This window comes from Phyllostomus discolor, chromosome 5, assembly GCF_004126475.2.
Source record: "Phyllostomus discolor isolate MPI-MPIP mPhyDis1 chromosome 5, mPhyDis1.pri.v3, whole genome shotgun sequence".
Lineage (NCBI taxonomy): Eukaryota > Metazoa > Chordata > Mammalia > Chiroptera > Phyllostomidae > Phyllostomus > Phyllostomus discolor.
The window spans coordinates 172,282,283-172,309,172 of record NC_040907.2 but is presented as its reverse complement, the minus strand read 5'-3'; the positions used below and the strand labels follow the sequence as shown (position 1 = coordinate 172,309,172).

Sequence of the window (26,890 nt, the reverse complement as noted above, 5' to 3'; positions counted from 1 at the left end):
AGGCACCACGTGTACACCCAGGCAGTAACTGCAGGTCCTCTCCGTATGACCGGGCCCCCGTGGGAAGTTACACTGCAGGAGAGGAAGGATTTCCTCTTCCCGTGGTGCCTGCTGGGTCCCCGACACCGAGAACCGTGCCTGGTGCTGCTGATGAGGATGGGGTGCATAGGTGACATGCGCACCAACTCCTGGCCAGAACTGGTGCTGAAACAGAGTCGGGGGAGCTCGATGCGCCGGTGCAGGTGCGGGCCGGTGCAGGTGCGGGCCGGCAGGCTGCGGAGACACACGTGCTCTCTCGGCCGTGGAGGCCCAGCGGCGGCCACACGCACCCAAGTGCTTGTCGCAGGTACTGCGGGCACCCTCTGCCGTCCTGGGGACTCGGGGCAGCTGCGTCAGTGGCAGCTGACGGCCTCTACGAAGCAGGGCCAAGGAGGTCTGGGGAGGCCCAGGGAGGGGCCTGAAGGCAGCGCAGACCCCCCCGCCCTTGACCAGCCACAGGCCTCAGCCCCATCGGATCATGCCGCAGATGGAAGGGAACCGCAGACAGACCACGAGAGAAGCACCGATTCTCGCTTGACATCAAGGACTCAGCGACCTCACACAAACCTGGGCCGGGTGAACCCCCCAAGCCCCCCCTTGATCTTCTCCATTGTCTCCTCCTGCAAACACGCACCCTCTTTCTGATTCTGTTGAGCCCCAGAAGTGCAAGGGTCTCAGGAACACAGGAAAAGAAATGGTTTTATTGAAGAAGAAAGGATGACCTGCTTTTTTTTTTTCTTCCAGCTGCAGTCTCAGGATAGTGACTTTTATTGTAAAGCGAAAACCTTTTGATGCTAACCCACTATCTCGCTGCTCTGTACTGGGAGGAATCCTTCAAAAGGCGGCTCTGCTTGGAACCCGGCGCGGCAAGGGAGACGGCTGGCCACCACTAGCCCATGCTCGGGGTTTTCTCACAGCCCCGTGTCCCCAACTAGTCCCTCGATGGGAATGCCAGAGATGCAGAGTGCGGTGCAGGCTGGTCCTTCACAACGAATAACTGGGTTCAAAGTAACACTAAATTTAATTAACACGCGCAATTCAATCCCACACGCTTAACGAGCAGCCAGTGAGGAAGGCGCCGAGGATCCAGCACAACATGCCCTATCCGGACACAGGCAGACGCACACAAGCATTCCAAATTGCTCATCCTAGTTAATCAGAAGACACTTGAACTTGGAGTCCACCTACTGGAAATGGCGTGTTTTTCTCCGCTCTCACATAAACCTGGCTGTCACAAATAAGGGCAATGAGGAAGCGCCGGCTCATTAAGCATGCTGCTTTTCAAATTTGACTGATGAATTTAATGTTTTCTAAAAAGAGCGAATGAATGATAAGTAAATCAGAAGAGCGCAGCTGATTCTAATTTTACTAACCTCTAGTCTAAACTGAGTAATTTGCACAGACACCTGGCAACCCCGTTCCGTTCGTCAGCCAGGATTCGACACACGGGTCTGCAGCTCGCTGCCAATTCCAGGGTCTCCGTGAATTTTTACGGAATGTACTAGAAACCATTTGCTAGAAACAGTGTGCTGTGAACTGTTATCATAATCAGAAGGAAATGATGCCGCCTAAATAAATTGGAGAAAGCACGTTTGCTGCTGGAGCAGAGCTGGTTTTATCAAAATCGCATTTATTACCCCCGTAAACGCCCGCTGCTCGGTGATTTGCGGCGGGGTTCTCTGCGGCGAGGAGGAAATTAGAGCGAATTTGCTTTATTGCTCTGAAGGTGGCAGAAGCTCACTCATGTGATAAGTGGAATCATTACACGGTGTTTTCCCCTCTTTGCCGAGTGACGGATGTCACTGAGACAATATCCACGGGGCACTCAATGTGAAACGCTGGACAGAGCGTCTCCGACACCAGCGGCCCTCCCAGGGCACGGAACCGGAGCGGCCCCGGCGGAACAGGGCTGCGTGGGGGCTGCTGCCTCCCTGAGCGTGGGGGGACCGTGGGCTGTGCCCCAGGGGCGCTGACCTGGTGTCAGCCCCATAAAGGCAGAAAGAGAGCCCGGCTCTGGCACTCTGAGCCGCCGTGAGCCTCGGGTTATTGGTTCCGCCGAGGTAAGAGGTCACGGGGCCAAGGGCCTCGGCAGTGGGTAACCCAAACGCCAAAGCTGTTTGGGTTGGAATGGATGTTTCTGTCGTGGGTTAGGCTCACCACGCTGACCGTGGAGGTCTGAGCTGGATGAGCTGTGTGCGTGCCTTTATGAACGGGTGACACCGGGCCAGCATTTCACAGGCATCCGCCGGGGACGTGGGGGCGCGGGCTGGGAAACTAAACCAGGAGGAAGGGTCCCTGCAGCCAGCTGTGGCTACACTGACGCGGTGTTCGGAGCCCAGCCAGGGCGGGGCAAGAGCTGCGGTCCAGGGATGTGCTGCGGGGACTGGGCTGGCGACGGGGGAGGCTGAGCGAGCACTGGCCCCTGGCCCGGCACACTCTACCTTCTCCTGGTTTGCAGAACGAACGTCTCGCAAGCTATGGGATGTGGGGCTGCGGTGGTAGACCACCCCCTGGCAGCAGACGGCCTCAAGGGGTCACCCTTGCTTCTGCACCTGCAGGGGGAACCGAGCCCACCCCATGAAGGGGCATACGGGGCCCTTGGCTTTGGCAGCCACAGTGGGGTGGGGGTGGGGGAGGAGAAAGTCACTGAGCTGCGCCTGTGTGGAAAACGAGGCCCGGAGGAAGGAGTGGGCGTGGCTGGGTGGAGGGCAGCCCGGCCCTCCCACAGCCTGGGCTCGGGCTTGCGTGCTGCCCCCGCAAGTGTCTGGTTCCCCGCGCCCCGGTGCCCCGCTCAGACGCACTCCCATTTTTATGTACGCCGCATTCCTCTTGCTTAACCACTCTGTAAACTTAATTACACACTTAATTAATCTTTGGCGCTCCGCATCCCACATTCCGAAATCCCCACATCCTTCTGTGTCCAACAAGCAGGCGGCTTGCTGACCTTGAAGCCAATGTGCAAGAGTCAGGAGCCCAGCGGCTCCAAGGCCCAGGACCCGAGCCCCAGGCCGGGCTCACAGCAGCGCCCCCAACGGGGGCACGGCCCGGACGGAGGAGGGCCTGCGGACCATGCGCTGCGGCAGCGAACCCCAGGCACGCGCCCTCGGAGTGAGGCCCGTTTCATGTGCTCCAAGGAGGTGGTGGGAGTCTGGGCACCTCTTTGCCGCAGGGCTTGTAAGAACAGAACTCCACGTAATTCGAACTCCTGGAGTCCAGGGGGTTGGTTCCCACGACCCCGGGACTCTCTCTGGATCTGGGATTCCGTGAAGTACAAGCCTTAATGCTTGTCTGTGTTTCCCCCCTCGAGCCTCCAAAGGAACAGACTCAAGTATGACTTTGAAATGGAAATCAGAGTTGACCAAGAAAATCCCAATGAGCTGGGGAGTCATCAGGATAAAACTGCCACCCTACTTATTCACATTCACGCCGCAGCGCCACGGCGGCTTCCCCGCCAGGCGGCAAGAGCGGCCAGCACACGCGGGGGTCGCCGGGTGGTCGCGGACGGCGGTGGGCACAGATCCTTCCGCCAGGGGAGCGGAGACATCAAAGGCCCCGAGCCGGCTGGTGCCCCCGGGCGCTGCCACTCACGGGGCGTTCCTACAGGCTTTCCACTGCCCCTTGCGCGGATGACGAGGCAGCTCCGTGGCTGGAGATGTTACGGTGCTGTGGGCCCTGTCCGCTCCCTTCTGGTTAATGGCCTCCAGACCACGCGGCCGAGCGCGGCAACTCCCAGCTGCGAGTTCTGTGCTTTCCGCAGACACAACAAATGGAATTCGTTAAAAGGGTGCCAGGAGGGGATGAAGACTACGTTTTTTTTATGAAGGAAAACCCACTGAGGCCGAGACTCAGAGAGTTACTCACTTGGGGCTCTCAGTGAGGGGGGAGAGGTGGGTTTCAGGGTGGGGTGGGGGGGGCGGTGGGGCAGCATGGCTCAGCAGGTCTGCGGAACGATCCAAGAGAGACTAATGCCGCAGCACCCCCACATTGGATCCAATCACCTCTGCACCCCGGCCTCAGGTTCCCGCACAGCCTGTGACCTCTGTTAGCACCCCAGGGTCAGCCGGCCTTGGCCACGTTTTGGGGACCTGCCCAGGGCAGGTGGTATCAAGCTGACCTCAGGCACTGCCAGCAGCCCTGGAAAGAGTATCCCAGGCCTCAGGACGGGCCCGTGAATGGGCAGCTCCACGCCACGCCCAGGCAAGCCTGTTCTGTGGGCAGAGGCTGGTGAGGCAGGACCAGCAACCCCAGGACAAGGCAAGGCAAGGCCAAGGCCAAGGGCAGTTAATCTGAATGAAGAAGGAAGACTCCTGCTCTTCCTTGCAACAGTGGAGACCAGCTGGCACACTCCTGGGGAGATGCCTGGGTCAGAGCATGCTAAGGCCACGCCCTGAACGGGGTGGGGGCGGGGGCAGAGAGGCAGGAGCCGCCGCTCCCGGGACTCCAGGGGAGCCAGGCACTGAGACGCGCCTTTGGAATTCCGATGATGGTTTGACGCAGTTTAATCTCGAGTGAAACGGCAGGTTCTTCCTCTGAACCCATGGGTCCCCTCTCCACACCGACCGCAGGCGACAGTGCGTATGTCACCAGCGTGGCGGATCGGCAGCCTGACCCCGGAAGGCAGAGCCACCTCGACACACCAGAGGCACGCCGTGTGCTCCGAGCCCCGGAGTTCCGGAAAGACGAACACCCTGAACGTGTCCCTCCCCCTCCTCCACCAGGTTCGCACATCTGGCACAGAAGTGAGGCCAGTTTAGCCCTGGCTGATGTGAGCTGAGATAATTGGATCGGTGGCGGACGTGTGAAACGGCAGCCAGCCAGCCTGGGATCTGGAAGGGACCTACCCCCCCCCCCCCCCCCAGCATATTCACCCAGGCCCCCTGCAGGGAATGGAGGGCGGGGCCCGGGTTTCTAGAAGATCAGCTGATCAAGGACAAGAGTTAAACCCAGGACAGAAAACGATTAGAAAAGCTACGGCGGGTCCAGAGACCGGAGCTAGGGACTGAGAGATGCAGAGGATGCGGGAGACGAGATGGGGGGATTCACAAGTCACTGCCAGCCGCCCTGGCGGCCAGGAGCACAGAGGCAAGGCTGTGTCACCTGTACCCACAGCACAAATGGTGCGGGGCCGGCAGAAATGGGACAATGGGGCAGCCGTGGGTCTGGGAGGACGGCCATGTGACATCCCACCCAGGAGGCGGAGAGGGGCCGCGAGCAAAGATAAACAGAGGGGTCCCAACAGAAGGGAAACCGATCTTCCCCCAATCCACAGGGACAGACTACTACCCCAGAGAGAAGTTCCGTCCATTCAGTTCTCCCGCCTTTATTCCAGAAGCCTTCGGCGTGCCCACCCACTCGCCTGCAAAGGGACGAGCAGAGGACAGACAGACAGACAGAGGGCCGGCCCGTCGTCAGGCATTTCAAAGCTGCAGCGAAGCAGGAAAGGGAAGGGACAGGTCAGAACCAGACTCCGCCCAGGGTCCACTCCAGCCGCCCTTGACCTGACTTTGACCCAAAGACTGCTTAAATGAAAGACAGATGACATACCACTTTGAAGGCCTTCCATCTTCATTTCCTGGGCTAGTAACATTTATTTATTTACACACACACACACACACACACACACACACACAATTTCCCCCCTCTTTTCCTGATTCTTTCATTTCAGTGTTTTATTCCTAAGGTTTTTCCTTGCAGCTTGATTTATATAAAATTCAAGAAGTCAGGTGCCAGGAAAAAGCATCTGAATTTCCAGTCCCTCGTTCTGGGGAGCTGGCAGCGAGGCCGGACCATGATTTAGTGCCGGGGCGGTGCGCACGGGTCACGTGTCACGGCAGTGATGTACGGGGCCTGGCCGGGATGCCACACGTTACCAATACATTTCGACCCACCTCCCTTCTTTAGAACGGATGCTGGGAAAACGTCAACAGAAAGCTGAGCTACAGGCATGCATATGCTCACCGCACATTTATCCACAGCCGGGAGAATCGGCACACAGTCTAAATGCCGACTACAGGCACGAGGAAGAGAAGATTAATGCCCAGGCGTTTTATGATGTTGTGCTGGCATTAAAACCATGGTTAGTTACTACATTGTAATCAAGGAAACTGTCTTCGATATTCCGTCAAACAAAAAGAACGAGAAAACTTGGACAATGTTTACAATGTTACAATTACATGGGTATGAAGGCAGACAGTGGACCAGAGTGGAAAACACAGCTGTTCTTCTACAATAGACTCTTTACTTGGACAAACAAACAAATGTAAGGAAATCTCCCTCACCCATGGGAAGAGAGTGAGGGAGGGAGGAAGGGAGGGAGGGAGGGAGGGAGGGAGGAAGGAAGGAAGGAAGGGAGGGAAGGGAGGGAGGGAGGGAGGGAGGAAGGAAAGAAGGAAGGAAGGAAGGAAGGAAGGGGGAAGGGAGGGAGGAAGGAAAGAAGGAAGGAAGGAAGGGAGGGAAGGGAGGGAGGAAGGAAGGAAGGAAGGAAGGGGGGAAGGGAGGGAGGGAGGGAGGAAGGAAAGAAGGAAGGAAGGAAGGGAGGGAAGGGAGGGAGGGAAGGCGGGCTCTGTGGGCTTGATCTTACTCACTTCCCACAACACCCTTTCTGCATGCACTCGGTTTTTATGCCCATTTCAGAGCTGCGTGCAAATCAGAGACGCGGAGATGTGTCAGCAACTTGCCCCAAACCCAGGCAGTCCCAGGCTAAGCCGGGAATCATAGTCCGCCCGACTTCTGTGTCTGAACCCAGCTCCAACTCACGGAGCGGAGGTTCTTCTAGCTTCACACCCTGGCCTTCTGTTCTAGGAAATGGCAAAATGGTCCTCCGTGGCTGCGGAATGAGCGCCTTCAGGCAACAGTGAGGAGGGACCAGTGAACACACAGGAGCAGCGGCCAGTCTGAGAGAACCCCGCAACACCTGGCCGAACGCTCTGTGAGCTCGCACTCCGGGCGGGGCCAGGAGGAGACCCGGCACCCAGGGCTCCGCGTGGGAGCGAGGCCAGACCAAAGTAAGTAAAACAAACACTGAGAACCATTCTTCCTGAAGACCAGAGCAAAAGAGGGCAGGCTCCCTGCACTCGGACAGGCCTGGGACCCTTCCCTCGTGGACTGTGGGGTGTCACGTTCTCCAGGTCCCACCCACACCGTTCACCCCAGAACCGCCCGTGAGTCTTTCTCAAGGACTTCAGGCCTGTCGCCCCCACCCCCCCCACCCTGCCCCCCGCCCCGCCCGTACCATCTGGAAGCTCCGGGTGAAGTGGAATTCACACTGCATCATGTCGAAGAAGATGGGGATGGTGGCCTTGCGCAGTTCTGTCTCGGGAATCAGTGTCATTTCCAGCATCGGGCCGACCATTTCCGGAATGAACTTTATCTTGTGTTGACCTTGAATAAAGAAAGGCATTATTCAGACACTTTTTAAAGGAGGGTTCTGGGGCAGGCTTCTGTGGACGGAACCGCACAGAATCACGGCGATGCAGAACACCGGGGTGTGGGCACCTCGGACGTGCCCAGCACCCAGCCTACTCTGCGACTCGGACGGAGCTCTCGCCGTCGTGAGAGGAGCTGCTACAGCGTCCAACCAGGACCACACCTGCCACCATGACCTCTGGGTGCAGACAGAAGGCCGACACTGTCTCACCGTTCGGTCGCACAGACCAAGGACCCTGACGAGGACCCCGCCTTGGACAGAGCGACGCTGGGACAGGGAATGGAGTCGGCAGAGCGGGGCAGTTAGGGAGGGTGGCCTCTTGGGTCCTCTCCAGCTCCAGCATCGTCTAAGGAGGAAGTTTCCACTTTCTAGAACACTCGGCAGGACTCCAGTCTCAGACAGCAAGGCGCAGGCCTCAGAACTCGGAGCTGGGGAGACGGACGGAGCTGCCTCTGCCTTCTCCGGCCGCTGCCATCTGGCCGGAAAGTGCGTATTTAAGCAGCTCCTTTGTGCATCGGACCCGCCTGTCTTATCCAGCTACCAGTAAGGGATTCACAAAAAGGCGTCTCCAAAGTTGTTGTTAAACAAATACGCTTGCCTTTATGAACAAGGACGATCGTAACACTAGCTGACATTTACTGAGCGCTTCAGACGCGCCGGGTAGAGAATGTCTCATTGAATTCTCATGAAAACCTTGGGGGGTGGCGACCACGCCTCTTTTTTAACGGACCTGACGTCAATCAACTTTTTTTTTGTTGTTTTGGGCAAAACGGAGCAGCAGGCACCGAATTTCCCAGCAGCCCCGCCGCCCCACAGGCGCGGCCTCCTGTGGGCGGTCAGCACCCTCCTGGAGCGTGGGAGCCTCTCCCAGGCCCACCCCACAGCGGAGGACGCGGGCTGTGGCCCCGGCCAGCGCCGGACGCCGGGGACAGAGACCTGCCATTTCATGGCGATTGCTGCGGTGTCGCCATCCCAAACCGAGTCCCCCGGGAAGTAGAGACTGTCTTCCTAAAGGCACCAAACCTTTCTTTTCCCTATTTTTCCAATTACTCTTATTGGGGGCCTTGGCGTCACGCCTTCCCAAGCCCCGCCTCCCACTCCAACGCTGCGGACGCGCTCTCCTCCGAGAAGTCCTCCTCCTGCGCAGAGGCGGAGCAGCTGGCCGGAGCTGCGGGCAACGGCCCCTCTGGTGGGCGGGGGGCTGGGCCGCCAGTGTGCACACCCCCGCAGCGGCCCCGCACCCCTGGGTGAGATGCCCCTGAGCCCCCGAGCGCAGGCAGTGACGTGGGTGAGCTCATGGAGAACGCGGAATGGGCCAGAGGATGGCGGAGGATGGCGGAGGAGGGGCGGGGGGGGGGGGCGGCGGGAGCCACGGCCGCCCGCCCCACTGCCTGGAGAACCCATTGCTGACAAAGGGGCGGGCACTTTGTCCAGGGGGATCCGTCCACCGCGGAGGAGGGTCTTCGGGAGAAAGCCGACTTTCCAAACTCCCACCTGCTTGTCTCCGGTGTCAAGTATCTTGATTTGTTTTCATCCCGTGCCACTATAATTTATATCTTTTCCTCTCCAACCTGTGCTAGAACAATGCGCGGGCTTAAATGCTTGAGTGGATTATGTGTGACATTCCGTTATTAACACCGGCAATTTATCCAGAGTTAATCAACCTTAACGGTATTTTTAGACAGTCAGGAGGTACAATATAGGGTAAAGAATGTAGTTTTCTTTATAACGCAGCTAATGCACAGTTCTGTGAGAACCACCAAACCAACTGGGCTCTTACGAATAGCCGCACCTAACGGAACACACGGTCCTCCCAGCAGCCGAAATTAACGCACGTCTGACGCCCGCCGTGCGGGTCCGTCCACAGGATGGGACCTTCCACAGGAACCCGAACGTAACCGAGACTTCACACTCCCGCTCACCCACTAATCCCTGCTTTGACTCCGGCAGCTCGGATGGGGCTCTCGGCACTTCCCCGGCGCTCCGTGGGCCCGAGAGGCCCCTCACAGCGGCAAAGCAGTCTCTTAAGGACGCTGTCATCTCCGGTCTTGTCGGGGACCCCCCCCCCCCCCCCCCCCCCCCGTGCATGATGCCTGGAAATGTCAGAGCCGCTGTTTCAGGGGACGGGCGGTGGTGACAGTGAGTGGCTCGTCAGCCACAACCTGAGTGTCGCAGAGAGAGCTCTGCCGGTCGGGCGGCGCCTGCGGCTCCCAGCGGGAGGGAGGCGGAGGCGGCAAGGGTGGCGGTGGATGTGGGGAAGGAAAAACAAGTCCCAGAGCCGGGCGCCTCATCTTCGATGACAGCCCTTGCCGGGGACACAGGAGACACCGGCAGCACGGACACCCTGGGGATTTAACCTTCTAGGAGGGGGGGTCTTCAAGGTGAGCAAAGGCGGAGCCATGTCCCCCAGCAGTCTCATCTTTTTGGGGGGTTTTTTGCACCTTTGATCATGGACTTCGCCTGGGGCACATCCGGCTCCAGTTTAACAGTGAACTCAGGTTTGACACCAGTGAGGATCCAGGTGGCGCCGGCAGTGGGGACCTCAAGGAGAAAAGGTGCATTTTCCTTTCCCGTGGAGACAAGGGAAGGACAAGCTGATTCTCAGGTCACGACGAGGACAGTGCACCTCAAGTCACAGTGGGGGTCTCCTGGTTACCACCCCCAAATTCTCTAACCCCGGCCTAAAGACCTGGCTCCTGTCACAGACCGTGGGGCTGTGTGTGGCGTCCCGTGGGGACAGAGTGCACCCTCTCGGGGAAGCCAGGGTCTCCCCGCCCCCACCCAGCAGCCTCCTGGGGCCGGGTGGGGGGTGGACGACCTGCTCACGGTCATGAGTGTCCAGATAACCGGACGCCAAACCCAGTCTCATTCCAGAGCACTCGGAGCAAATGAGGCCACCGCCCAGTCCAGCTGGCTAGGCCTCGTTGCACGGGGGTTTAATGAAAAGCCCACAGTTGGTCCGTCCCCAGAAATACCCCTGGAGGGAATCCCGCCTGAAAAACGTCACTGACGGAACTGGCCAATGAAGGCCTTGCCGGGACCACATCTGTTCCGGCCCGACCGTGGCCACTGTGCTGCGGCAGCGCGCTGCTCACGATAAATAAAACGTGGATCCAGGTGGCAGGAGCCACAGGGCAGCGCCGCCCTGGGGCTGCCTCTCGGAGCACGCCTTGACTAATGACAAGAGCTCGGTACGTAGGCAGCTGCCCCGCCCCCCGCCCCCGCCCCTTGTTTTTGGAGAGGCTGCTTCTGATTTCCCCTTTCTGACCCGACACCTGACAGGTGGGGGAGCGAAGAGAACCGTACCACTCTGTCCCGTGGGGCACCTGCATCTCGGCGAGCACACCGGAGCCGGGCCCCGGCCACGGGGCTGCAGAGGGGCGGCTGAGGCGGCGCCCAGGGGTCACTGGACGGTCTGCAGGAAGACACGGTCTCCTGGGGCCTTCCGCCCCAGGCCTGACTGTACCACAGGTGACGGGCGGGAGGATGATGTCTGACTTCTATTTTTATTTTCTTGGCAGAGCTGGTAGCTCACCTTGCCAATGCCCTCCCAAAGCTGTGCCTGTTAAAAAAAAAAAAAGCCGTGTAGAAAACAGGACGTGCCCACCTTGGGGGACGGGTGTGCTGTCAGAAGTGTCTAGGTGGCAGCCTCCGCAATGACACTCACGGGCAGGCTTGGCGTCCCAGATTCTCGGTGGCGGAGCCGGGCTGCCCGAGGCGACCCAAGCAGCTACTCTTAGCCATGCTGGGGGCTGCTGGGCACAGGTCCACAAATAACTGAGTTCTTTCACAAGGCAGAAGCCTGGTCCTGCTGCTCGACGGTTGCTCTTCCCTGCTGTTACCCAGTCCCTGCCCTGGTTCAGCGACCTCGGTCACGGTTTCCACTTGACCCCTTGGCCATTTCTCAGGCCGGAGTCGATGGTCCCGGCCGCCAAGCTACAAAACTCGGACCTTGCACGTGGACCACAGTATTGGCATCAGCAACCGACAGGATGACCCGAGGAGTCTGCTCCCTCCTCCTTCCCTGCATCAAGGATGCAGGGAATCAGAAGTCTTCGTCACTTGACTCAGCCCACTGGAGGCACGATGGCAGATAACGGCTCCGCCCATCTGGACAGACAGCGTCCAGGGGGCCAGCCACTCCCAAAGGGCTTTGCAGATGCGGTCTCCACCTGAGGTGTGTCCCCGGAAGGCCCGGCCTTCCCGAGGCTGGGGGTGGCACCGCCACACAGCTCAGATGGCCCTGGGCTGCTCCCCACTTTCCTCCTTGCTGCCATGGACACAGACAAGAGGAAATGGGACCAGTTCAAAGAGGAGGTTGAGCTCAGGGACTCTAGAGATGACCTTGAAAAAACTTAAAAAAAAAAAAGAAAACTGAAAAGGCAGGAGGCCCCCTGCAAGTCAGGCAGGGACCCTCCGGGGGCGGGGCCACAGAGAGGTGGGGGCGGGCCCGGGGAGCCAGCAGGGGCTGAGGTGGGGCAGCCACTGTTAATCAAGGGACAAGCACACATTTTGATACATTGATGGCCACTCTAAATACAGACGACCACGTCACCTGCAGGTAGAGATGTTTTCACTTCTTTCTTTCTGGGGTGGATGTCTCCATTTCTTTTTCTTGTCTTATTCCTCTGGCTCAAACGTCTAGCACTACGTTGAATAAGGAGGGGTGAGAGTGGGCGTCCTTGACTTGTTCCCGATCTTGGAGGAAAAGCCTTTTGCTTTTCAACACTGAGTATTATTGTGAACCTGCCCTGTGGCCTTCGTTATGTTAAGGTAAAATCCTTCTACGCCTTTGATGAGAAGCTTTGGTCATGAAAGGGTGTTGAGTTTTGTCAAAAGCTTTTTCTGCTTCTATTGAAAGTCGTGATTTTTATCCTTCACTCTGTTGAGGCGGGTATTACTTTCACTAATGTGAGTAGGTTGAGCCACCCACGCATCCCGGGGGTAAAGCCCGGCTGACCACAGAGTGCGCCCCCTTCCCTGGGCTGCCGAATTCAGCCTGCCAGTATGTTGTGGAGGAGCTTTGCATCTGTGTTCATCGGAGAGAGTGGCCTACAATTTCCTTTGTTTTCTCATACTGTTTCTGATCGGCTTTGGTATTAGGGTAATGCTGGCCTCAGAAAATGAGTTTGGGAGCGTCCTCACCTCTTCGCTTTCTTTGGGTGAGTTTGAGAAAGACTGGAGTGGATTCCTCTTTAAATGTTGGGTCGAACTCAGCGGCGAAACCATCAGGTCTTGGCTTTCTGTCGGGAAGGTTCTGAAAGCTGATTGGCTCTCCTTACCCATCGTCAGTCTGTTCGGATTCTATAAATCTGCAAGATCCAGTCCCGGCGGGTTGTATGCTTCCAGGCGTTTATCCGTGTCTTCTAGGTTGCCAGATTTGTTGGCATGTTATTGTCCGCAGTTGTTTCTTATCAGGCATGTTTTTATTTTTATGGTATCAGTTGTAATCTCTCCCTTCACTTCTGATTTTATTTCAGTCTCTCCTTTTTTGCTTAGTAAATTAGCTGAAGGTTTGTCAATTTTATTTGTATTTTCAAAAAAAAACCCCCAAATCTTACTTTTGTTGAATTTTCTATATTTCTATTTTAGTTGTTTCAGCTGTAATCTTTATCATTTCCTTTCTCCTGCTAACTTTAAGCTTACTTTGCTCTTCTCAGTTGCTTGAAGTGTCAAGTTAGGTTGTTTCTGGGCTCTTTCCTCACCAGTAAAGGCAACAACAGAGACGCAAAGGACCGAACACACACACACAGGAAACGGGACGTCCCACCAGCAGCCGCAGGGGACACACTCTTCTTCTCCAGGACACGAGGAACACTCTCCAGAGAAGACCAAGTGTCAGGTTAGGAAACAAGTCTCCACCCATTTAAAGAGACTCAAATCATACCCAGTGTCTCTCCTGACTACCTGGAAATAAAACTAGGCATCAGTAACAGATGAACACTTAGAAAACTCACAAACAGCGGAAATGAAAAACTCACCCTTGAACTATCAACGGGTCACAGAAGAAACCGAACAGGAAATGAGGAAGAGCCGTGAGGCCAAAGAAACCGGGAACGCCGCTCAGCCGCGCCTGCCCGATGCAGCCGGGGCGGTGCCGGGAGGGCAGCCGCCGGTGGTGATTTCCCCACCTTGCACACTCACACACCCGTGTCGCTACAACTGCACAAGCACAGGGCGTGGCCACCGCCTGCTGGCGGTGTCCCCGAGCCCAGGGTCGGGCTCTGAGTAGGTGAGCAGACCCCTTGGAAGGAGGCGGCGTCTGGGGAAGTGGTGAAGGCTCACTCGGCAGTGGGGTGAGCCCCGTGGCCCTGCGCGCGGACAGGGAGGCCACGTGAGCCGCGCCGCCCCCGAGCAAGGAGCTCTGAGGCCGAGCCGTGCCCGCCCGTCACCAGATGGTGGTGCCCGCTGCTTCCTCTCTTTGCCTCACCTAACGGGTTTTCTTCCTTGTGCTCGGTCTCCCTCCTCTTTCTGAAGACAATTACGGCAAGAAGAGCAATTTCTCCCCAAAGGACAGAAGCGGTTAAAACTGTCGGGCGCCCCACGCTGACACACACGGTCACGCCATCTCGCGCCACCGAGTCCCGACGTCCCGTCCCGCCCCAACGGCCGGAGAGCGCGCTACTCACCGAGGTTGTACCACATGTCTCTGATCTCGAAGCCGATCTGCCTCCGCATGTCTCCGTACCTGCCAACCGGGGACAGGACAAATGCTGAGTCACTCTGGTGGGCATCAGGAACCCGACGTGGGTCAGCTGTCAGCGCAACGGCGGCCGTCCACCAGGGCGACAGACACGGCAGGGGAGGGAGGGAGGGAGGGGACCCTGGCGGGGAAGGTCACTTACCGGTCACCGCAGATCACACAGTGCCCTCCCCTCACTGCGGGGCGTGGGGCGGGCATAGGGAGGAAGGAGGGGGTGCCACCTCAGTCCCTAATCACGAGTGGAAGGGAACCTGGCTATGGGGCTCAAGGGGAGGTTTGTTTTCTGTTTTTTTTTTTTTTTTTCTGTGCATGAAGTTAGTGTCCATGTGCCATGGCCACTGCCGACATCCCGCACCCTGCCCACTGTAAGTGGCATCCCTGGTGGACGTTATGCCCCGGAGCCGGAGTCAGAACAGGAGGGACCCCCACCGCGTACGTCCCACTCTCCTCCATCGCCGTCAGCGTGGGGACGGGCTTAGCACACACAGACGCCGGCCAACAACCCCCCACCTTTGCTGTTTATCGGGGAAAACAGACGCTAATTTTCCTCCCAGTGGGTCAGAGAGCGAGGTGTGTGTTTCCAGAGTAAACAGAATTTGATGCTTCAGAAGATAAACCTTTATTAGTTTGGGAGCCATTTAACTTCTCCCTTTATTGCCTAAGGAAAAGCCTGATTCTATTAGCCATAATAACTTGAGGAATTATTGCACGGAATGATGGTGCCGCAGCTGCGCCGGGGAGCCTGCCCCGGGCCCCTTCTCGTCGGCCACGGTGGCAAGGTCGTCTGAGAACGGACGGCCCAGCATTTGGTGGCTCTGAAGCCAGGTTCTGGCTGGTGGGTCGGAACCACGGCCTGTGCCTGCCTGGCGAGGAACGCCTAGGGGCGGGACGCGGACTTACTTGTTAAGGATTTTGGCTCTCTTGGCGCTCGAGAAGTTCTCCAGCTGCAAGGATTCTTGGGTGAGGAAAGCGACGGCCAGGTGAAAGTAGTTGTTCCAGAGCTGAAAACCAGAGGGCGGAGAGGCGGGGGCAGTGAAGGGCTCCGCAGGGGGTCTCGGCCGCGCCGGGACCCTCCTTGTGCGCCCAGTGCACTTCTGAAATGTGTCAATGCCACGCTCGCTGCATGCTCGCTGCACTCGCGCTGCTGACCAGCTGCTGACCACTAGGCTGGGGCTCAGGGCCGCGCGTGGGCTCCGAGGTCTCGGGCAGGTGCGCAAACCCAGCTCCGTCACTTACGCAGGGAAACAGCGCCTCTCTGGGCCGTGGTTCCTCCCAGGTGAGATGGGAGTCCCAACGGGACCCACCTCGTAGGGCGGCTGGAAGGGCAAAGGGGAACCACAGGCAGAGTCTTCCCGGCGGAGCCAGGCAGCCGTGGGCGCCTTCACCAATGCCAGCTCCACGGAGCCCTCACTACATGAACGGGACACGCGTTCCCACAGCTTACGGCTTTTCCTGATGACATGCATATTTGACACTGGACAGGCAGGACAGGTGAAAGTCAAAACTTCACATGGTTTAAAAGGAACAAGCGTGTAGGCACCTTATCGGATAGGACTCTACCTGGTAACCTGAGGATGGCTTCGCTCTGAATTTCGGGAGGCAACGCACCGGGGAACGGACGTGGGGGTCCGGCTTGCGCCATATTTCTGACCCGGACCACCCGCCGAGTGTACGGCAGTTCCTCAGGGTCCTCTCGGGTCGGGGAGGGCCCCCCCCCCCCCCCCGGGAAACTGACAGGCCACTTGTGTGGGGGCTTTTTCATTTGCAAACTTCGGTGAATGAAAAACTAAGTAGCAACGACGACCAAACGGTTACTGGCAGAAGCACATCCACATGGAATACAACGGGCTGGAGGCCGGGAGTGTCACATAGTAGCTCATGCCAGGCAAGACCCACCCTTACCGCGCACTCGCCTGCACACGCACGTGCATGCAAACACACACGTGTGCACGGACCACAAACACTGCAGACGCAGGGCCGGAACGGAACTGGTGAGCCAGCCGACCCGAACCCGGGGGGACGGGTGCAGTTTTGTGCCTGGCCAAGGCCGCCGCGGCGGGACAAAGCCAGAGAGGACACCGCAGGGGCACTGAGTTCTGAAAGCGAGCTGAGCTCGGCCGCCGGAACCCGCTACGCCTCCCCCTGTGTCAGAGGCCTCTGAGAAAACCCCGGCAGCCACACTAAGGGAGAAGCAGGGGCTGCTCCGAGCGCCTGCTCGCCACTGATTCAGTCCTTTCTCTTTGAAGCAGCTCCACCACCTTCTTTGTTAGCTTCCGCAAACACCCCGAAGGCACAGTGCTCAGCGCTCAGGCTCCACAGTACATACTGTACGCGCTGGTCCCTCACCTTGCAGGGGAGACCGATTAGGGCCGAGGATTAGACATAAACGATACTGGCTCAGATGAGCAATTTGTTTTAACACGATTTCCCCACCAAGGTCACGCGCACCTCCCCTCTTACCTGCAGCTCGAAGTTGGCTTGATCCAGAAATTTTTTGTTCAGCATATCTGCATACTGATTAATCGCTCGCAGGAAGACTCTGCAAGATCAAGACAAAATCGCGTAATTACACTCTCAGGCCCCAGCACCTCCGCCGGCTCGGCATTTCAATGAGGTCCGACCCGAGGCTGTCTGGGAGGTGCCCTCTCCGGGTTCCGTGAAAGTGGCGAGGTTCTGCCCTGAAAAACCCAGACAATTATATGCAGCCGCTCTCCAAATTAATCAAGGAAATGAGCACATGCCGAATCAAAGCAACGGACCAAAATAAGGATGTCTGAAAGCAACGCAGGCAAAGTATCACTAAAAAAAAAAAACAGCCCTAATTTTAAAAACGTGCAAATGAAGCCCTCTTCCCCAGTCACAGGCCTCCCTGTGAGATGAGTAAATGTGTCTCTGCCCAGCCGGCTCCTCGGGGTCGGGCGCTGCACGTGCTCGCACACGCTGGCGGGGTGTCTTATCTCGGCACCGCCTGTCCTGCACTTCAAATGCCGGTTCCGGTCACTGTTTACTTGTTTAAATAATGTTTTAAAAGCCTTTAATAGCTTTGAAAGCAGTTCAACAAGAGCTCTGGCGGGAACACCGGCTGATTCATTGATGATACGCACTCTGGAGCCCCCGGAGCGAAATGTCGCCGGCGTCCCAGCCCTGACTGGCGCTCGTCTGTGATGAAGGGCGCGATCTGAACCGTCACAAACGACTCCGGAGAACCGGGCTTTGTTTCATTGCCCTGGAATGGGCCGACGGCAACAGAGCTCAGTGCAGACCCTCCTTTTCACGTGGCCCCCCCTCTCTCTCCGCACCACGGCAGGGCGCAGAGGAATGCGCCCGAGCTCACCGACAACAAAGGGCGTCACCTGCCTCTGTCCAGGCAGCAGGGAGCAGCCGGAGAGCACGGGAAACCCAGGTGACACGCCAGGACCATGCTCTCTGACAACGTGCTCCCCTGAGCCACTCGTGCCTGAGAGGCCCTCGTGCCTGAGAGGCCCCCGTCCCTGGCCACGGCTGTCCAGGTAGCTTAGGAGGAGGGAGAAAGGGGTTTTGAGAAGGTCTCCCACGCTGGCTGGTGCGGCTCACTGGATTGAATGCTGGCCTCCAAACCAAAGGGTCACAGGTTCGACTCCCAGTCAGGGCACAGGCCTGGGTTGTGGGCCACATCCCCAGTAGGGGGCGCACAGGAGGCAACCACACATTGATGTTTCTCTCCCTTTCTCTCTCTCTCCCTTCTCCTCTCAAAAATAAAGTAAAAATACAAATAAATCTTTGAAAGAACAAGGAGATCTCCATCACGGCCTCCCACCGTGGCCAGCTGCCTCGCCCCCACATCACTGCCTCCCTCTCCCACTGAGGACGTGGACGGCTCTGAGAGGGGGGTTTGCAGCACCCTCACTGAGAGACCGAGCTGGGGGGGCCGAGACCCCAACCCGTGCGACCAATGGCCCATGGTCAGGTTTGCCACCTCCCTCCCTGACGAGCCCTGTGGGCGGAGCCACCCGGATTCTCCTCTGGGGACACTAAAAGTACCCAGAGAGGAGGAGGCAGTGTGACGGTGACTGTGGACCGAGGCCCGTGGGGATGCTGGCCGTGTTCACTCCTGGAGCACACGGACCGGGCGGCGGCCCCCGCCAGCCGGGGGGTGGCCAGGTTCTGCAAACACGGGACGCGCCTGGTTGGTTCCGGTGGAGAAGCGGCCCTCCCTGCTGAGTCTGCTCGTGCAGTGAGAACGGCCAAGCAGGGGGCATGCAGGGCAGCCTCCCAAAATGTGAACTCAGGGCCAAGACGAAAACACTGAAACAAAAACGCCGGGGAACCCCGATCAGCCCTCCAGCCTCAGGCTGGGGTCCCCCCACCCCATTCAGCCCTCAGGTGTACAGCACGCGTGGCCCAGGGGGACGTGGCCTGCCTTGCCCCCTGGGCCCTTGGTGACGGCGTCAGACAGCCCTGTGTTGGCCCAGCCACCAGGGACGGGGCGGGGGGGCCAGGACAACCGCCGGTCACTACGATGAGAGTGTGCTCTCCCGCAGCACATAAGCACCAGGTTTATGGCCACAACGCATTTTTTGTCCTTACTTTCTCCTTCAGTTTTAGAATTGTGGCTGCCCTCGAGAGCACCCTAGGGGCGCCCCCCCCTGGGCTTTCAGGAAGACCCCTCTCCGGCCCGCTGCCATAGGAACACATTGCGAGAACATGTGTCATTATTACAGGGTAATTATTTTGCCTCGAGATACCACTCAGGCGGTGGCGATAGGCTGCTTCTCATTAGGCGCTGGAACGGTTTCAGCTGGTTAAATACAGATATTTCTCAAACGACTTCCAAAAAAATATGCCGCGCCGGAATAACAGGGAGGCTGATCAACCACTTTTTAATCAACTGACCACAAAAGCAGGCGCGGGGCCTGAGAGAGATTCCATCGTTTAGAGTCGCTCTCAGCGTTTTGAAAAGCTGGGACAGAAACCAAGTAACGCAGGATGGCCGCTGGGCAGGGAAAAGTGAAAAAAGAAGGATGAAGTAACACTGCAGTCGACGCATCAGACAGAGGCGAGACGAAGCAGCAGCCCCACGTTCAAGGCCGTGCCATGGGACCACCCCGACACGCAAATCACATCACAGCCCGCGGCCCCCACGGGATGGGAGCACGAGCTCGGCCACGCCCCCAGTCCCCGGGCGGCACGTCAGTGACCTACCAAGGCCCCGAGAAACCTGAACAGGGGCTCTCTCTCTCGGTGAGGATCTCCGGCGCCTGCTGCCGAATGAGGGGTCCGGACTTCGCTCCGCACAGCTCGGGGTCCAGCCCTTTTCGTTCGGAGGTGATGAGAGGGAAGGGGGGGGGTGTGAGTGGGCTGGCCTCTGCCTCGCTGGGGGCTCTGTCTGTGCTGAGCACCATGGAGCTGGGTTCAAGGACAGGGAGGCCCTCCAGACTAGTCCCAAGTGGTCCTGTCTGCCTATCCACCCATGTGCCCTGCTGTGCCAGTCAGCACCTCACTTGTGCCGACGCCTGTTAGCCACAGGGATGAACAAATGGGTAGATGGATGGGAGGGTGGGGAGGTGGGGAGGTGGACGGATGGATGGATGACAGATAGATGGATGGTTAGATGAATAGATGGATGAATGGATTAGGGATGGAGGATGGGTAGATGGCTGGCTGGCTGGACGGATGGATGGACGGATGGATAGATGGATGGATGAGGGATAGATGAATGGATGAAGGAATGGGTAGATGGATAGATAAATGGATGGATGGATGATGGATGGATGATGGATAGATGGATGAATGGATGAATGGATGAATGGAGGGATGGATAGATGAGGGATGGATGAATGGATGAAGGAATGAATGGAAGGATGGAAGAACGGGTAGGTAGATGGATGGATGGATGGGGGATGGATGGGTGAGTGGATGGATGGATGGGGGATGGATGAATGGATGGATGGATAGATGAGGGATGGATGAATGGATGAATGAATGAACAAATGAATGGATGGAGGAATGGATAAATGGATAAACAAATGGATGGATGGATGATGGATGGATGAATGGATGAATGAATGAATGGATAGATGGAAGAATGGGTAGATGGATGGATGGATGGATGGGGGATGGATGGATGGATGAATGGATGGATCGATGGATGGGGGATGGATGAATGGATGAACGAATGAATGGATGGATGGAAGAATGGGTAGATGGATGGATGGATGGCTGGGGGATGGAAGGAGGAAGGATGAGTGAACTGGTCCAGAAGCTCAGGCCGTGACTCCAATCAGAGGGCTCGGAGGTGCCAGAACACTTGGTGGCCCTCGGCTCTCCACGGAGCCCTTGCATTTTGAGTAGGTTTCCCACTGTGACGTGCTGCTCCTTTGAGGTTCTTCTAAACCAAGTTTCTCTTTAGGCACTTGGCATCCATGGCTGGGCCCTGTCCCTCCACCTCCTCCCCACCCCCAGGGCCAGTCCTCTTCTTCTCCCGTCCCTCTCCGGGGCTGGCTCAGCCCTTTGCCCTCAGAACCCCCACAGCATCTGGAAGAACCCCTCGCCGCTGGGCCTGTTCCGACATGGTCCCATCTAGGAACCTCTGGTTGACGGCCACACCGACAGGTCTCTCAGCGTCATCGGTGCGGCCAGAGACTCCCACCGGCCAAGCAAAACACAAACAAACAAGGGAGCGCACCCTGAGCCGCGCCGGTGCAGCGAGAGAAACCGCCCTCTGGCACGCCGCGTCTTTCTTTGCTCTCCGCACTCGGCACTACTGTGCGTAAGCATCAGGGCACAAGGAACAGAGATCCTGCATAACATCCAGAGCGTCCCACGGGAGAACAAGACGCTCGCAGGACATGGATGCGGTGGGAGGTAGATGGCAGGGAACCGGACCCAGAGATGCGGCTGGTGACTGCCCGGGAAAGCGAGAGACTCATGGAAAAGGCCAGTCACTCACTCCGTGAACCAAACCACGGATGTCGTACTCCCAGATGGGAGACCCACGCCATTTCTAAAACACAAGGCGCATGATGTGAGCATTACATGCTTCCAGAGATGCTGCCCCCGGGGCCAAAAGGATTAAGAAAAAGGCTAAGTCCCTATCTAACAGAGTTCTTTTCAGTCATTTTTAATCTACGGAAGGGTTTATTTATCACCTCAACATTTGGCAAGTTCAGATGATAAACCCAAACACACGGATAAATAACATAGCGAGAACCACAGGCACATCTCGTCACCCTAAAAAGACGTCGAGCCTGTCTCCAGGTCATTCACATTACCCGAGGCGGGTGACTGCACATGGGGTTGCTGAGGGCTTGGCGGCGGGAGCGTCCCCCCCTTCTCGGTGACTGCGGCCTTCTCCAGGAGGTCAGGGCACCTGCTGTGTCAACCCGCCACGCCACCCACTTTACATAGTCCGGGTCCACACGAGACCGAGTTCATTCCCAAAGCTCACGCAGTTAAAAAACCAGTGAACCAAACCCAGGCTGTTTTCCCGAATTCCTTCTCTTCTACCTGGGTGATGAACCACAGCGAGCTCCCCCACGCTGCAGCTCCTGGCGGCGTCAGACACAAGGTTAGCGATTGTCTACACGGGTGTGCGCACACGCACAGTCTTCGTCCTGTTCTTTCCACATCCATCCATACATCTATCTATCCATCCAACCATCCATCCATCTATCCATTCATCCATCCATCCATCCATCCATCTATCCATCTATCCATCCAACCATCCATCCATCTATCCATCCATCCATCCACCCATCCATCCGTCCGTCCATCCACCCATCCATCCATCCATCGCTTTATGTCCACATAGCCAGTTAGCTACAAGACCTTCAGAGGGTTGCTCCAGTCGTTGAGATTCCCCTATTTTCAACCAAGAAATGAAAGCACTTCACTATGGGGCCTCCCAGCCCCGCTGAATGTGGACCCAAGGGTTTCCTTTCCAAACTGGAGATTAAAGGTAAGAAAGAGATAATGCCACATCACACAGAATCACTTGGACACCACGGCCTCGTCTGACAGTGTAGGAACCGTCGTGTAGCATCTGCAGATGGCAGACACGGCCCACGGGCCCCACACTTCTTCTGCACACAGTTCGGAGACAGGCGGGGCTGGCGGAGGCTCTGCGTGGACGAAGTGTCTCGCCCTTCCCCCGCACACAGCAGTTTACACGCGACGTCCCGCCAGCCTTGCCCCTTGGCCTGCGTCCCCGCTGTCTCACGTAGAAAGGGCAGTAAAAGCCACGTGGGAGAGCAGCCCCCAGATCTGCCTGCTGCGCAGCTGCATGGGCAGGGCAGCAGCCTGGCCCTGAATCGCTGTCTGATGACTGAGTGGGGGGACCTGAGCCGCGGAAGCTACTCGGGAGCCAGTTTAATGATCCGGCTGCGGGGCCATTAACGACAGTCGCTGGAGTGGCTCGGTTCCCGGGGAGCCTCAGGTGCCGCGAGCACCTCCGTTACTCCGTTTGCTGCCAATAAACCCGGACAGCGAGGTGCCACATTGCTGCAGGGGAGACAGCCAGAGCGGCCTTGAACTTCAGGGAGCACAGAGCCCCATTTCTCAACCGCTAAAGGTGGTTTTTCTTTAATCCCTTTTCTTGAACTTGACTGTAAGTTACATAAGTAGATTGTACAGTTCAACGGGAGGGCATTTACATACCTTTGGCATTAAAACAAGAGTCACTTCGGGGTGGGGGGGAATGCATCTTTTAATAAACTGTTTTGCCTTAAGTGGGTGGGAAAGAGGGAACAAGTTAAAAGCGACATTCTATCCCTACAGGACGAACAGCGAGTCAGGGAACAGGGGCTGGGACTTGGCCTTACAATGGTTTCCGCACCAGCCGGGAATGCTGGGAGGAGAAGCAGCTGAAGGCGGCGTGAGGAAGGAGACGCGGAGAACGTCCCCTCGTGACGCAGGAAGGCTCCCCTTCAGCTGAGGGGTCTCTGAGCCCGACCCACACGTGGCCGAGTGGCTCTTTGTCAAGGCTGTGACCCAAGTGCACCAGCCACTTCCTGCAGTGGGGCTTTTGGGGGGGGGATGACAACACAACGAAGTGACTTGTGTGCAAGAGACCCCAGTGGATGAGACGTGGAGATGAGAGAAAGTGGGGGTCTGTGGGGTGGGGGGGCCCGCCCCTTTTCTTGGCGATTGGGGAAGGAGTTACAGAGCCAATGTACTAGAATGTTATGAGATGGAGGTCAGCAGGGTCGTCTGGGGCCAGGCTGTGCCAGGTTGGGAATACTGCCACATGCCAAGTGTGCACCTGGGATGGTGGGCGGGGCAGGGGGCGGGGACTGACGACTAAAGCGGGGGGCGGAGCAGGAAGGCCCGGCTTCAACTGCCACCGCTCCCTGGCACACTAGAGAAGTCCCCTCTTTCCGGATCTCCTCGCGTCTTCCTCAAACCAACAAGGCACCAACGTCCACCACGCTCCCAACTGAAATGCCAAGGGCTCTGACCCTCTCCTTGGCCAGCCCTGGGGGAGGGGGGCGGGCTCAGCCTGGGCGAGCCCCAGGAGCACTGCTCGGACTGGCCCTGCCGTCCTCGCTGTGAGGTCTCCCTCCGGGGCCGGCCCTCGCCCTGCTGTTTGCTCACGCACACGTGCTGGGCGCCTCGCACGGTCCCCGCGCCCCTGTCACGTCCCGGAACCCATGCTGCTTCCTGCTCACGAGCCTGCAGGGTGTGAACCACCTAGTGTTCTACAGAGAAGGAAGCGGGAGCCCGGGGAGCCGGACGCCCAGGTTCCCAGACGGGCAGAGGCGGCTGAGGCCAGGGCCAGGCAGCGCGTGCCCTCCTCGGGCACCCGGTCAGCGTGGGTGCGGCAGGGACGGACAAATGTCCCTCCGCCAACACGCACCCACTTCCCATGACGAACAACTAACGCTGCGGATGGAAAAGAACCTGAAACAACCCCAGTCGGTTCCGAACAGCGCTGCTCCCCCCTTTCAGGGGCTTCACGTGGCCGTGACCCGGACTTCAGCTCCCACGTCTGCAGAACGCTGGCCGTGAGAGGGCCGAGACACGGGTCCCCCGTGCTGCCCGGGGACCTCAGCGGGTGGCAGACACGCCGTCCTCGCCGGCTGCCCGAGGACGGGCACTGTCCAGCGCCTCTGTGTTCTGACGCCGACTTGCCCCTTCGGCAGAGGGCCGCTGGCGGCAGGCAGGAGACGGGCAGGGGACGCGTCTCCCGGGGACGCGGCCGGCGCCCCATGTCAGCGGGGTTTGTGACGGGCGACTGCCGCTCGGCCCGCCCCTCGGCCACTGCAGGTGCGGGGGGCGGGGGGGAGGCCCCAGAAGCAGATTCTCTCCCCATGGGGGTCTCCCGTGAGCCAAGTTCTCCTCTGTGGCCTTGAGAATACCTTTGTCTTCCTGCTCTCACTTGACCCCGCGGCCACACGGCTGTGCTGGGAAGAGTCCAGGGAGAGTCCCCTCGGCTCCTCAAACATCGAGAACCAGCAGCCCTGTCACGGTTCCTCCGACCCTGGCTGTAGCACATCACCCCGGAGGCACGGCCCAGGACTCAGGAGCACAGCGGCTCATTTCACAGTTGGCCTCGAGGCCACCAGCCGTGAGAGCGACACCAGACACCAGCTGAGATGCTGAAATGTGTAGGAGGGAGGCCGGCTTTTGTTCATCGCACGTGAGGACCAGAGAGCTGACCTTGACCGGGCACCCTGTGGGCCAGGAGCTCACCTACATGCTCATCCGGTCTCTACGACGTACAGGTGGGACGCGGAGGATCCCCGGGCTCGCCCAAGGCCCAGGCTCCCCAGCCAGCCGGTGCAGAACAGATGAGAAGCCCCCTCCCCGCCCCATGGCAAGGGGTGCAGGAGGTGGGGGCTGCACTCCTGGCCCAGGCATCCCCCCGGGAGGCACCCACAGATTACGCTGAGCTGCGTGGTGGTACCCCGGAAGTACCCTGTACAGACTGCACTTGGCTTTTAGAAGACACATAGGGAAAACAACAGTGTCAGCAGCCTGCCCTCGTTAGCACCGCTGGCCGAAGGGAGCACAGGCCCTGGCTACAACCCCGGGGCCTCCTGAGTGAGAGCCCGCCTGCAGAGGGCGCACGGGGGGCCGTGGAAGGCCGAGAACAGAGCCTCAAGGAACTCCGGCCTCCCTTGTGGGCAGAGGAAGGTGAACCCAGGATGGGAGGGGAGGGGAGGGGAAGGAAAGGGAAGGGAAGGGAGGGGAGGGGAGGGGAGGGGAGGGGAGGGACAAGAGACCTTCTGTGGACTGGCCTGGGGCTGACTCGTTTGCACACCAGCCATACCGAGTGCCCGGTAAAACTTCCCAGGACAAACGAAGGCCCAGACTAATGGGCGAGACCCAGTTTTAAACGCGGGACCTGCCATCTCATCACCGCTGTCTCTCTGGTCCCTTCTCCGCTCTTCCCAAGCCCAGGTTTTGGGCTCGCCCCCTCCCGGCACACCTGCTGCTGGCCCGCCTGCCTCGGATGCATCTTGCAGGCTGCTGCCTGGCGACCAGCCCCCACCCCCGCCTCCCGGCCCCGACCTCGTTCTGGGTCCCGAGTGCGGTCCAGTGTCCGATGTGACGCTATTGAGCCTGACGTGCGCCCAGCCACACGGCCGCGCAGGAGGGAGCCCAGGGCGACTCGTCCTACTTACGCAACTGCTCTCGGGCTGCGCCGGCCCCTGCCTGTCCGCCGCCCCAGCCTCCCCAGCCAGCCTTCTGGAAAGGCTCAAAATAGATTATTTTTTTTAAACGAACTCCACATCTGCCTCTGCTCTCCCTGCCAGATTCCTTCTCTCTTTTTGTAATGACCCCTTTATTTCCCTCCTGCTCTCTCCTGATCGTGTGCCTGTGCCAGAGAGGAGAGGTGGTGAGTCAAAAAAGCATGGAGGGGCCGTGAAGCCAAGCCCCGGAGTCTTCCTCCGGGCGGGAGATGGAGAGAGGGGAAGCAGCGAGGAGCTGTGCGCACGGACTAGATGTCGGGGGGGGGGTCTCAGTACTAGAAGCCCCGGAGTGGGGTCCACTGTCTACAAGATGTGAACGACTGCACGCCCACCTAATGAGCTGGTTTCAGATGAAATAAGATCTAAGACAAAGGGACCAAAGGGACAAGGACCAGTGTCCCTGACTCCCCTTTACCTGGGAGACCCCACTGCCCTCTGGACCTGTGGGTGGGCCGGTGGGTGGCGGAGCACAGAGCACAGACCAGGGTCTGCCTGCCTCATAGCCCATGCTCCCAAGATGCAATTAGCACAGAGAAGCTGCTGAGGCATATGGCCATGCTGGGCTCTGCACCTGGAGGGCCTGGCAGTGACCATCCGAAGGCCGCCTCTCGCTTGACCGGGACTTGAGGGAACCAGGCAGTGCTTGGGCTAAGCGGGAAGGAATTTGGGATTTCCTTGTTCTGTCTAGAAAATCACATTCTCCGCCCACACAACTGCTCCATTTTCCACATTTCCTCACTTTTACCACCCAAGTGCGGCCCCGTGATGGTGTTCATCGACCTCGCTATTGCGGAGAGAAATCGGGTGATCGTGGGCTAATGATCGTCTACCTTCTTAATGCTAAGTGACTTATTACCCATAAACACACGCGAAAGTGCCCCGGGAAGCTCCCGCCAGCCGAAACGCACGCACGTTAAGCTTCTTAATTGAAAATATAATCTGTATTGCAGAGATTAAAATATATTGGATTCATTTTGGCTCTATTCTTCCCCATTGTCCCACATACATTTTCTTTATGCTACACAATCAAATTAGTTCCCCTGCTATGGA

At 58.2% G+C, this 26,890-nt stretch overlaps 1 protein-coding gene across 3 annotated transcripts in view; it reads right to left on the bottom strand.

The window, feature by feature from the left end:
• The window catches only part of DOCK1 (dedicator of cytokinesis 1), a 341,306-nt gene that overhangs the window by 42,510 nt on the left and 271,906 nt on the right, over nt 1-26,890 (bottom strand). For all 3 annotated transcript variants that reach the window (XM_028512883.2, XM_036027442.1, XM_036027443.1), the window contains exons 30-33: nt 16,629-16,707; nt 15,069-15,169; nt 14,095-14,153; nt 7,271-7,419 (exon numbers count right to left, since the gene is read on the bottom strand). In XM_028512883.2, the coding sequence (XP_028368684.1) occupies nt 7,271-7,419; nt 14,095-14,153; nt 15,069-15,169; nt 16,629-16,707 (388 nt within the window). The remainder of the gene's footprint in view (nt 1-7,270; nt 7,420-14,094; nt 14,154-15,068; nt 15,170-16,628; nt 16,708-26,890) is intronic.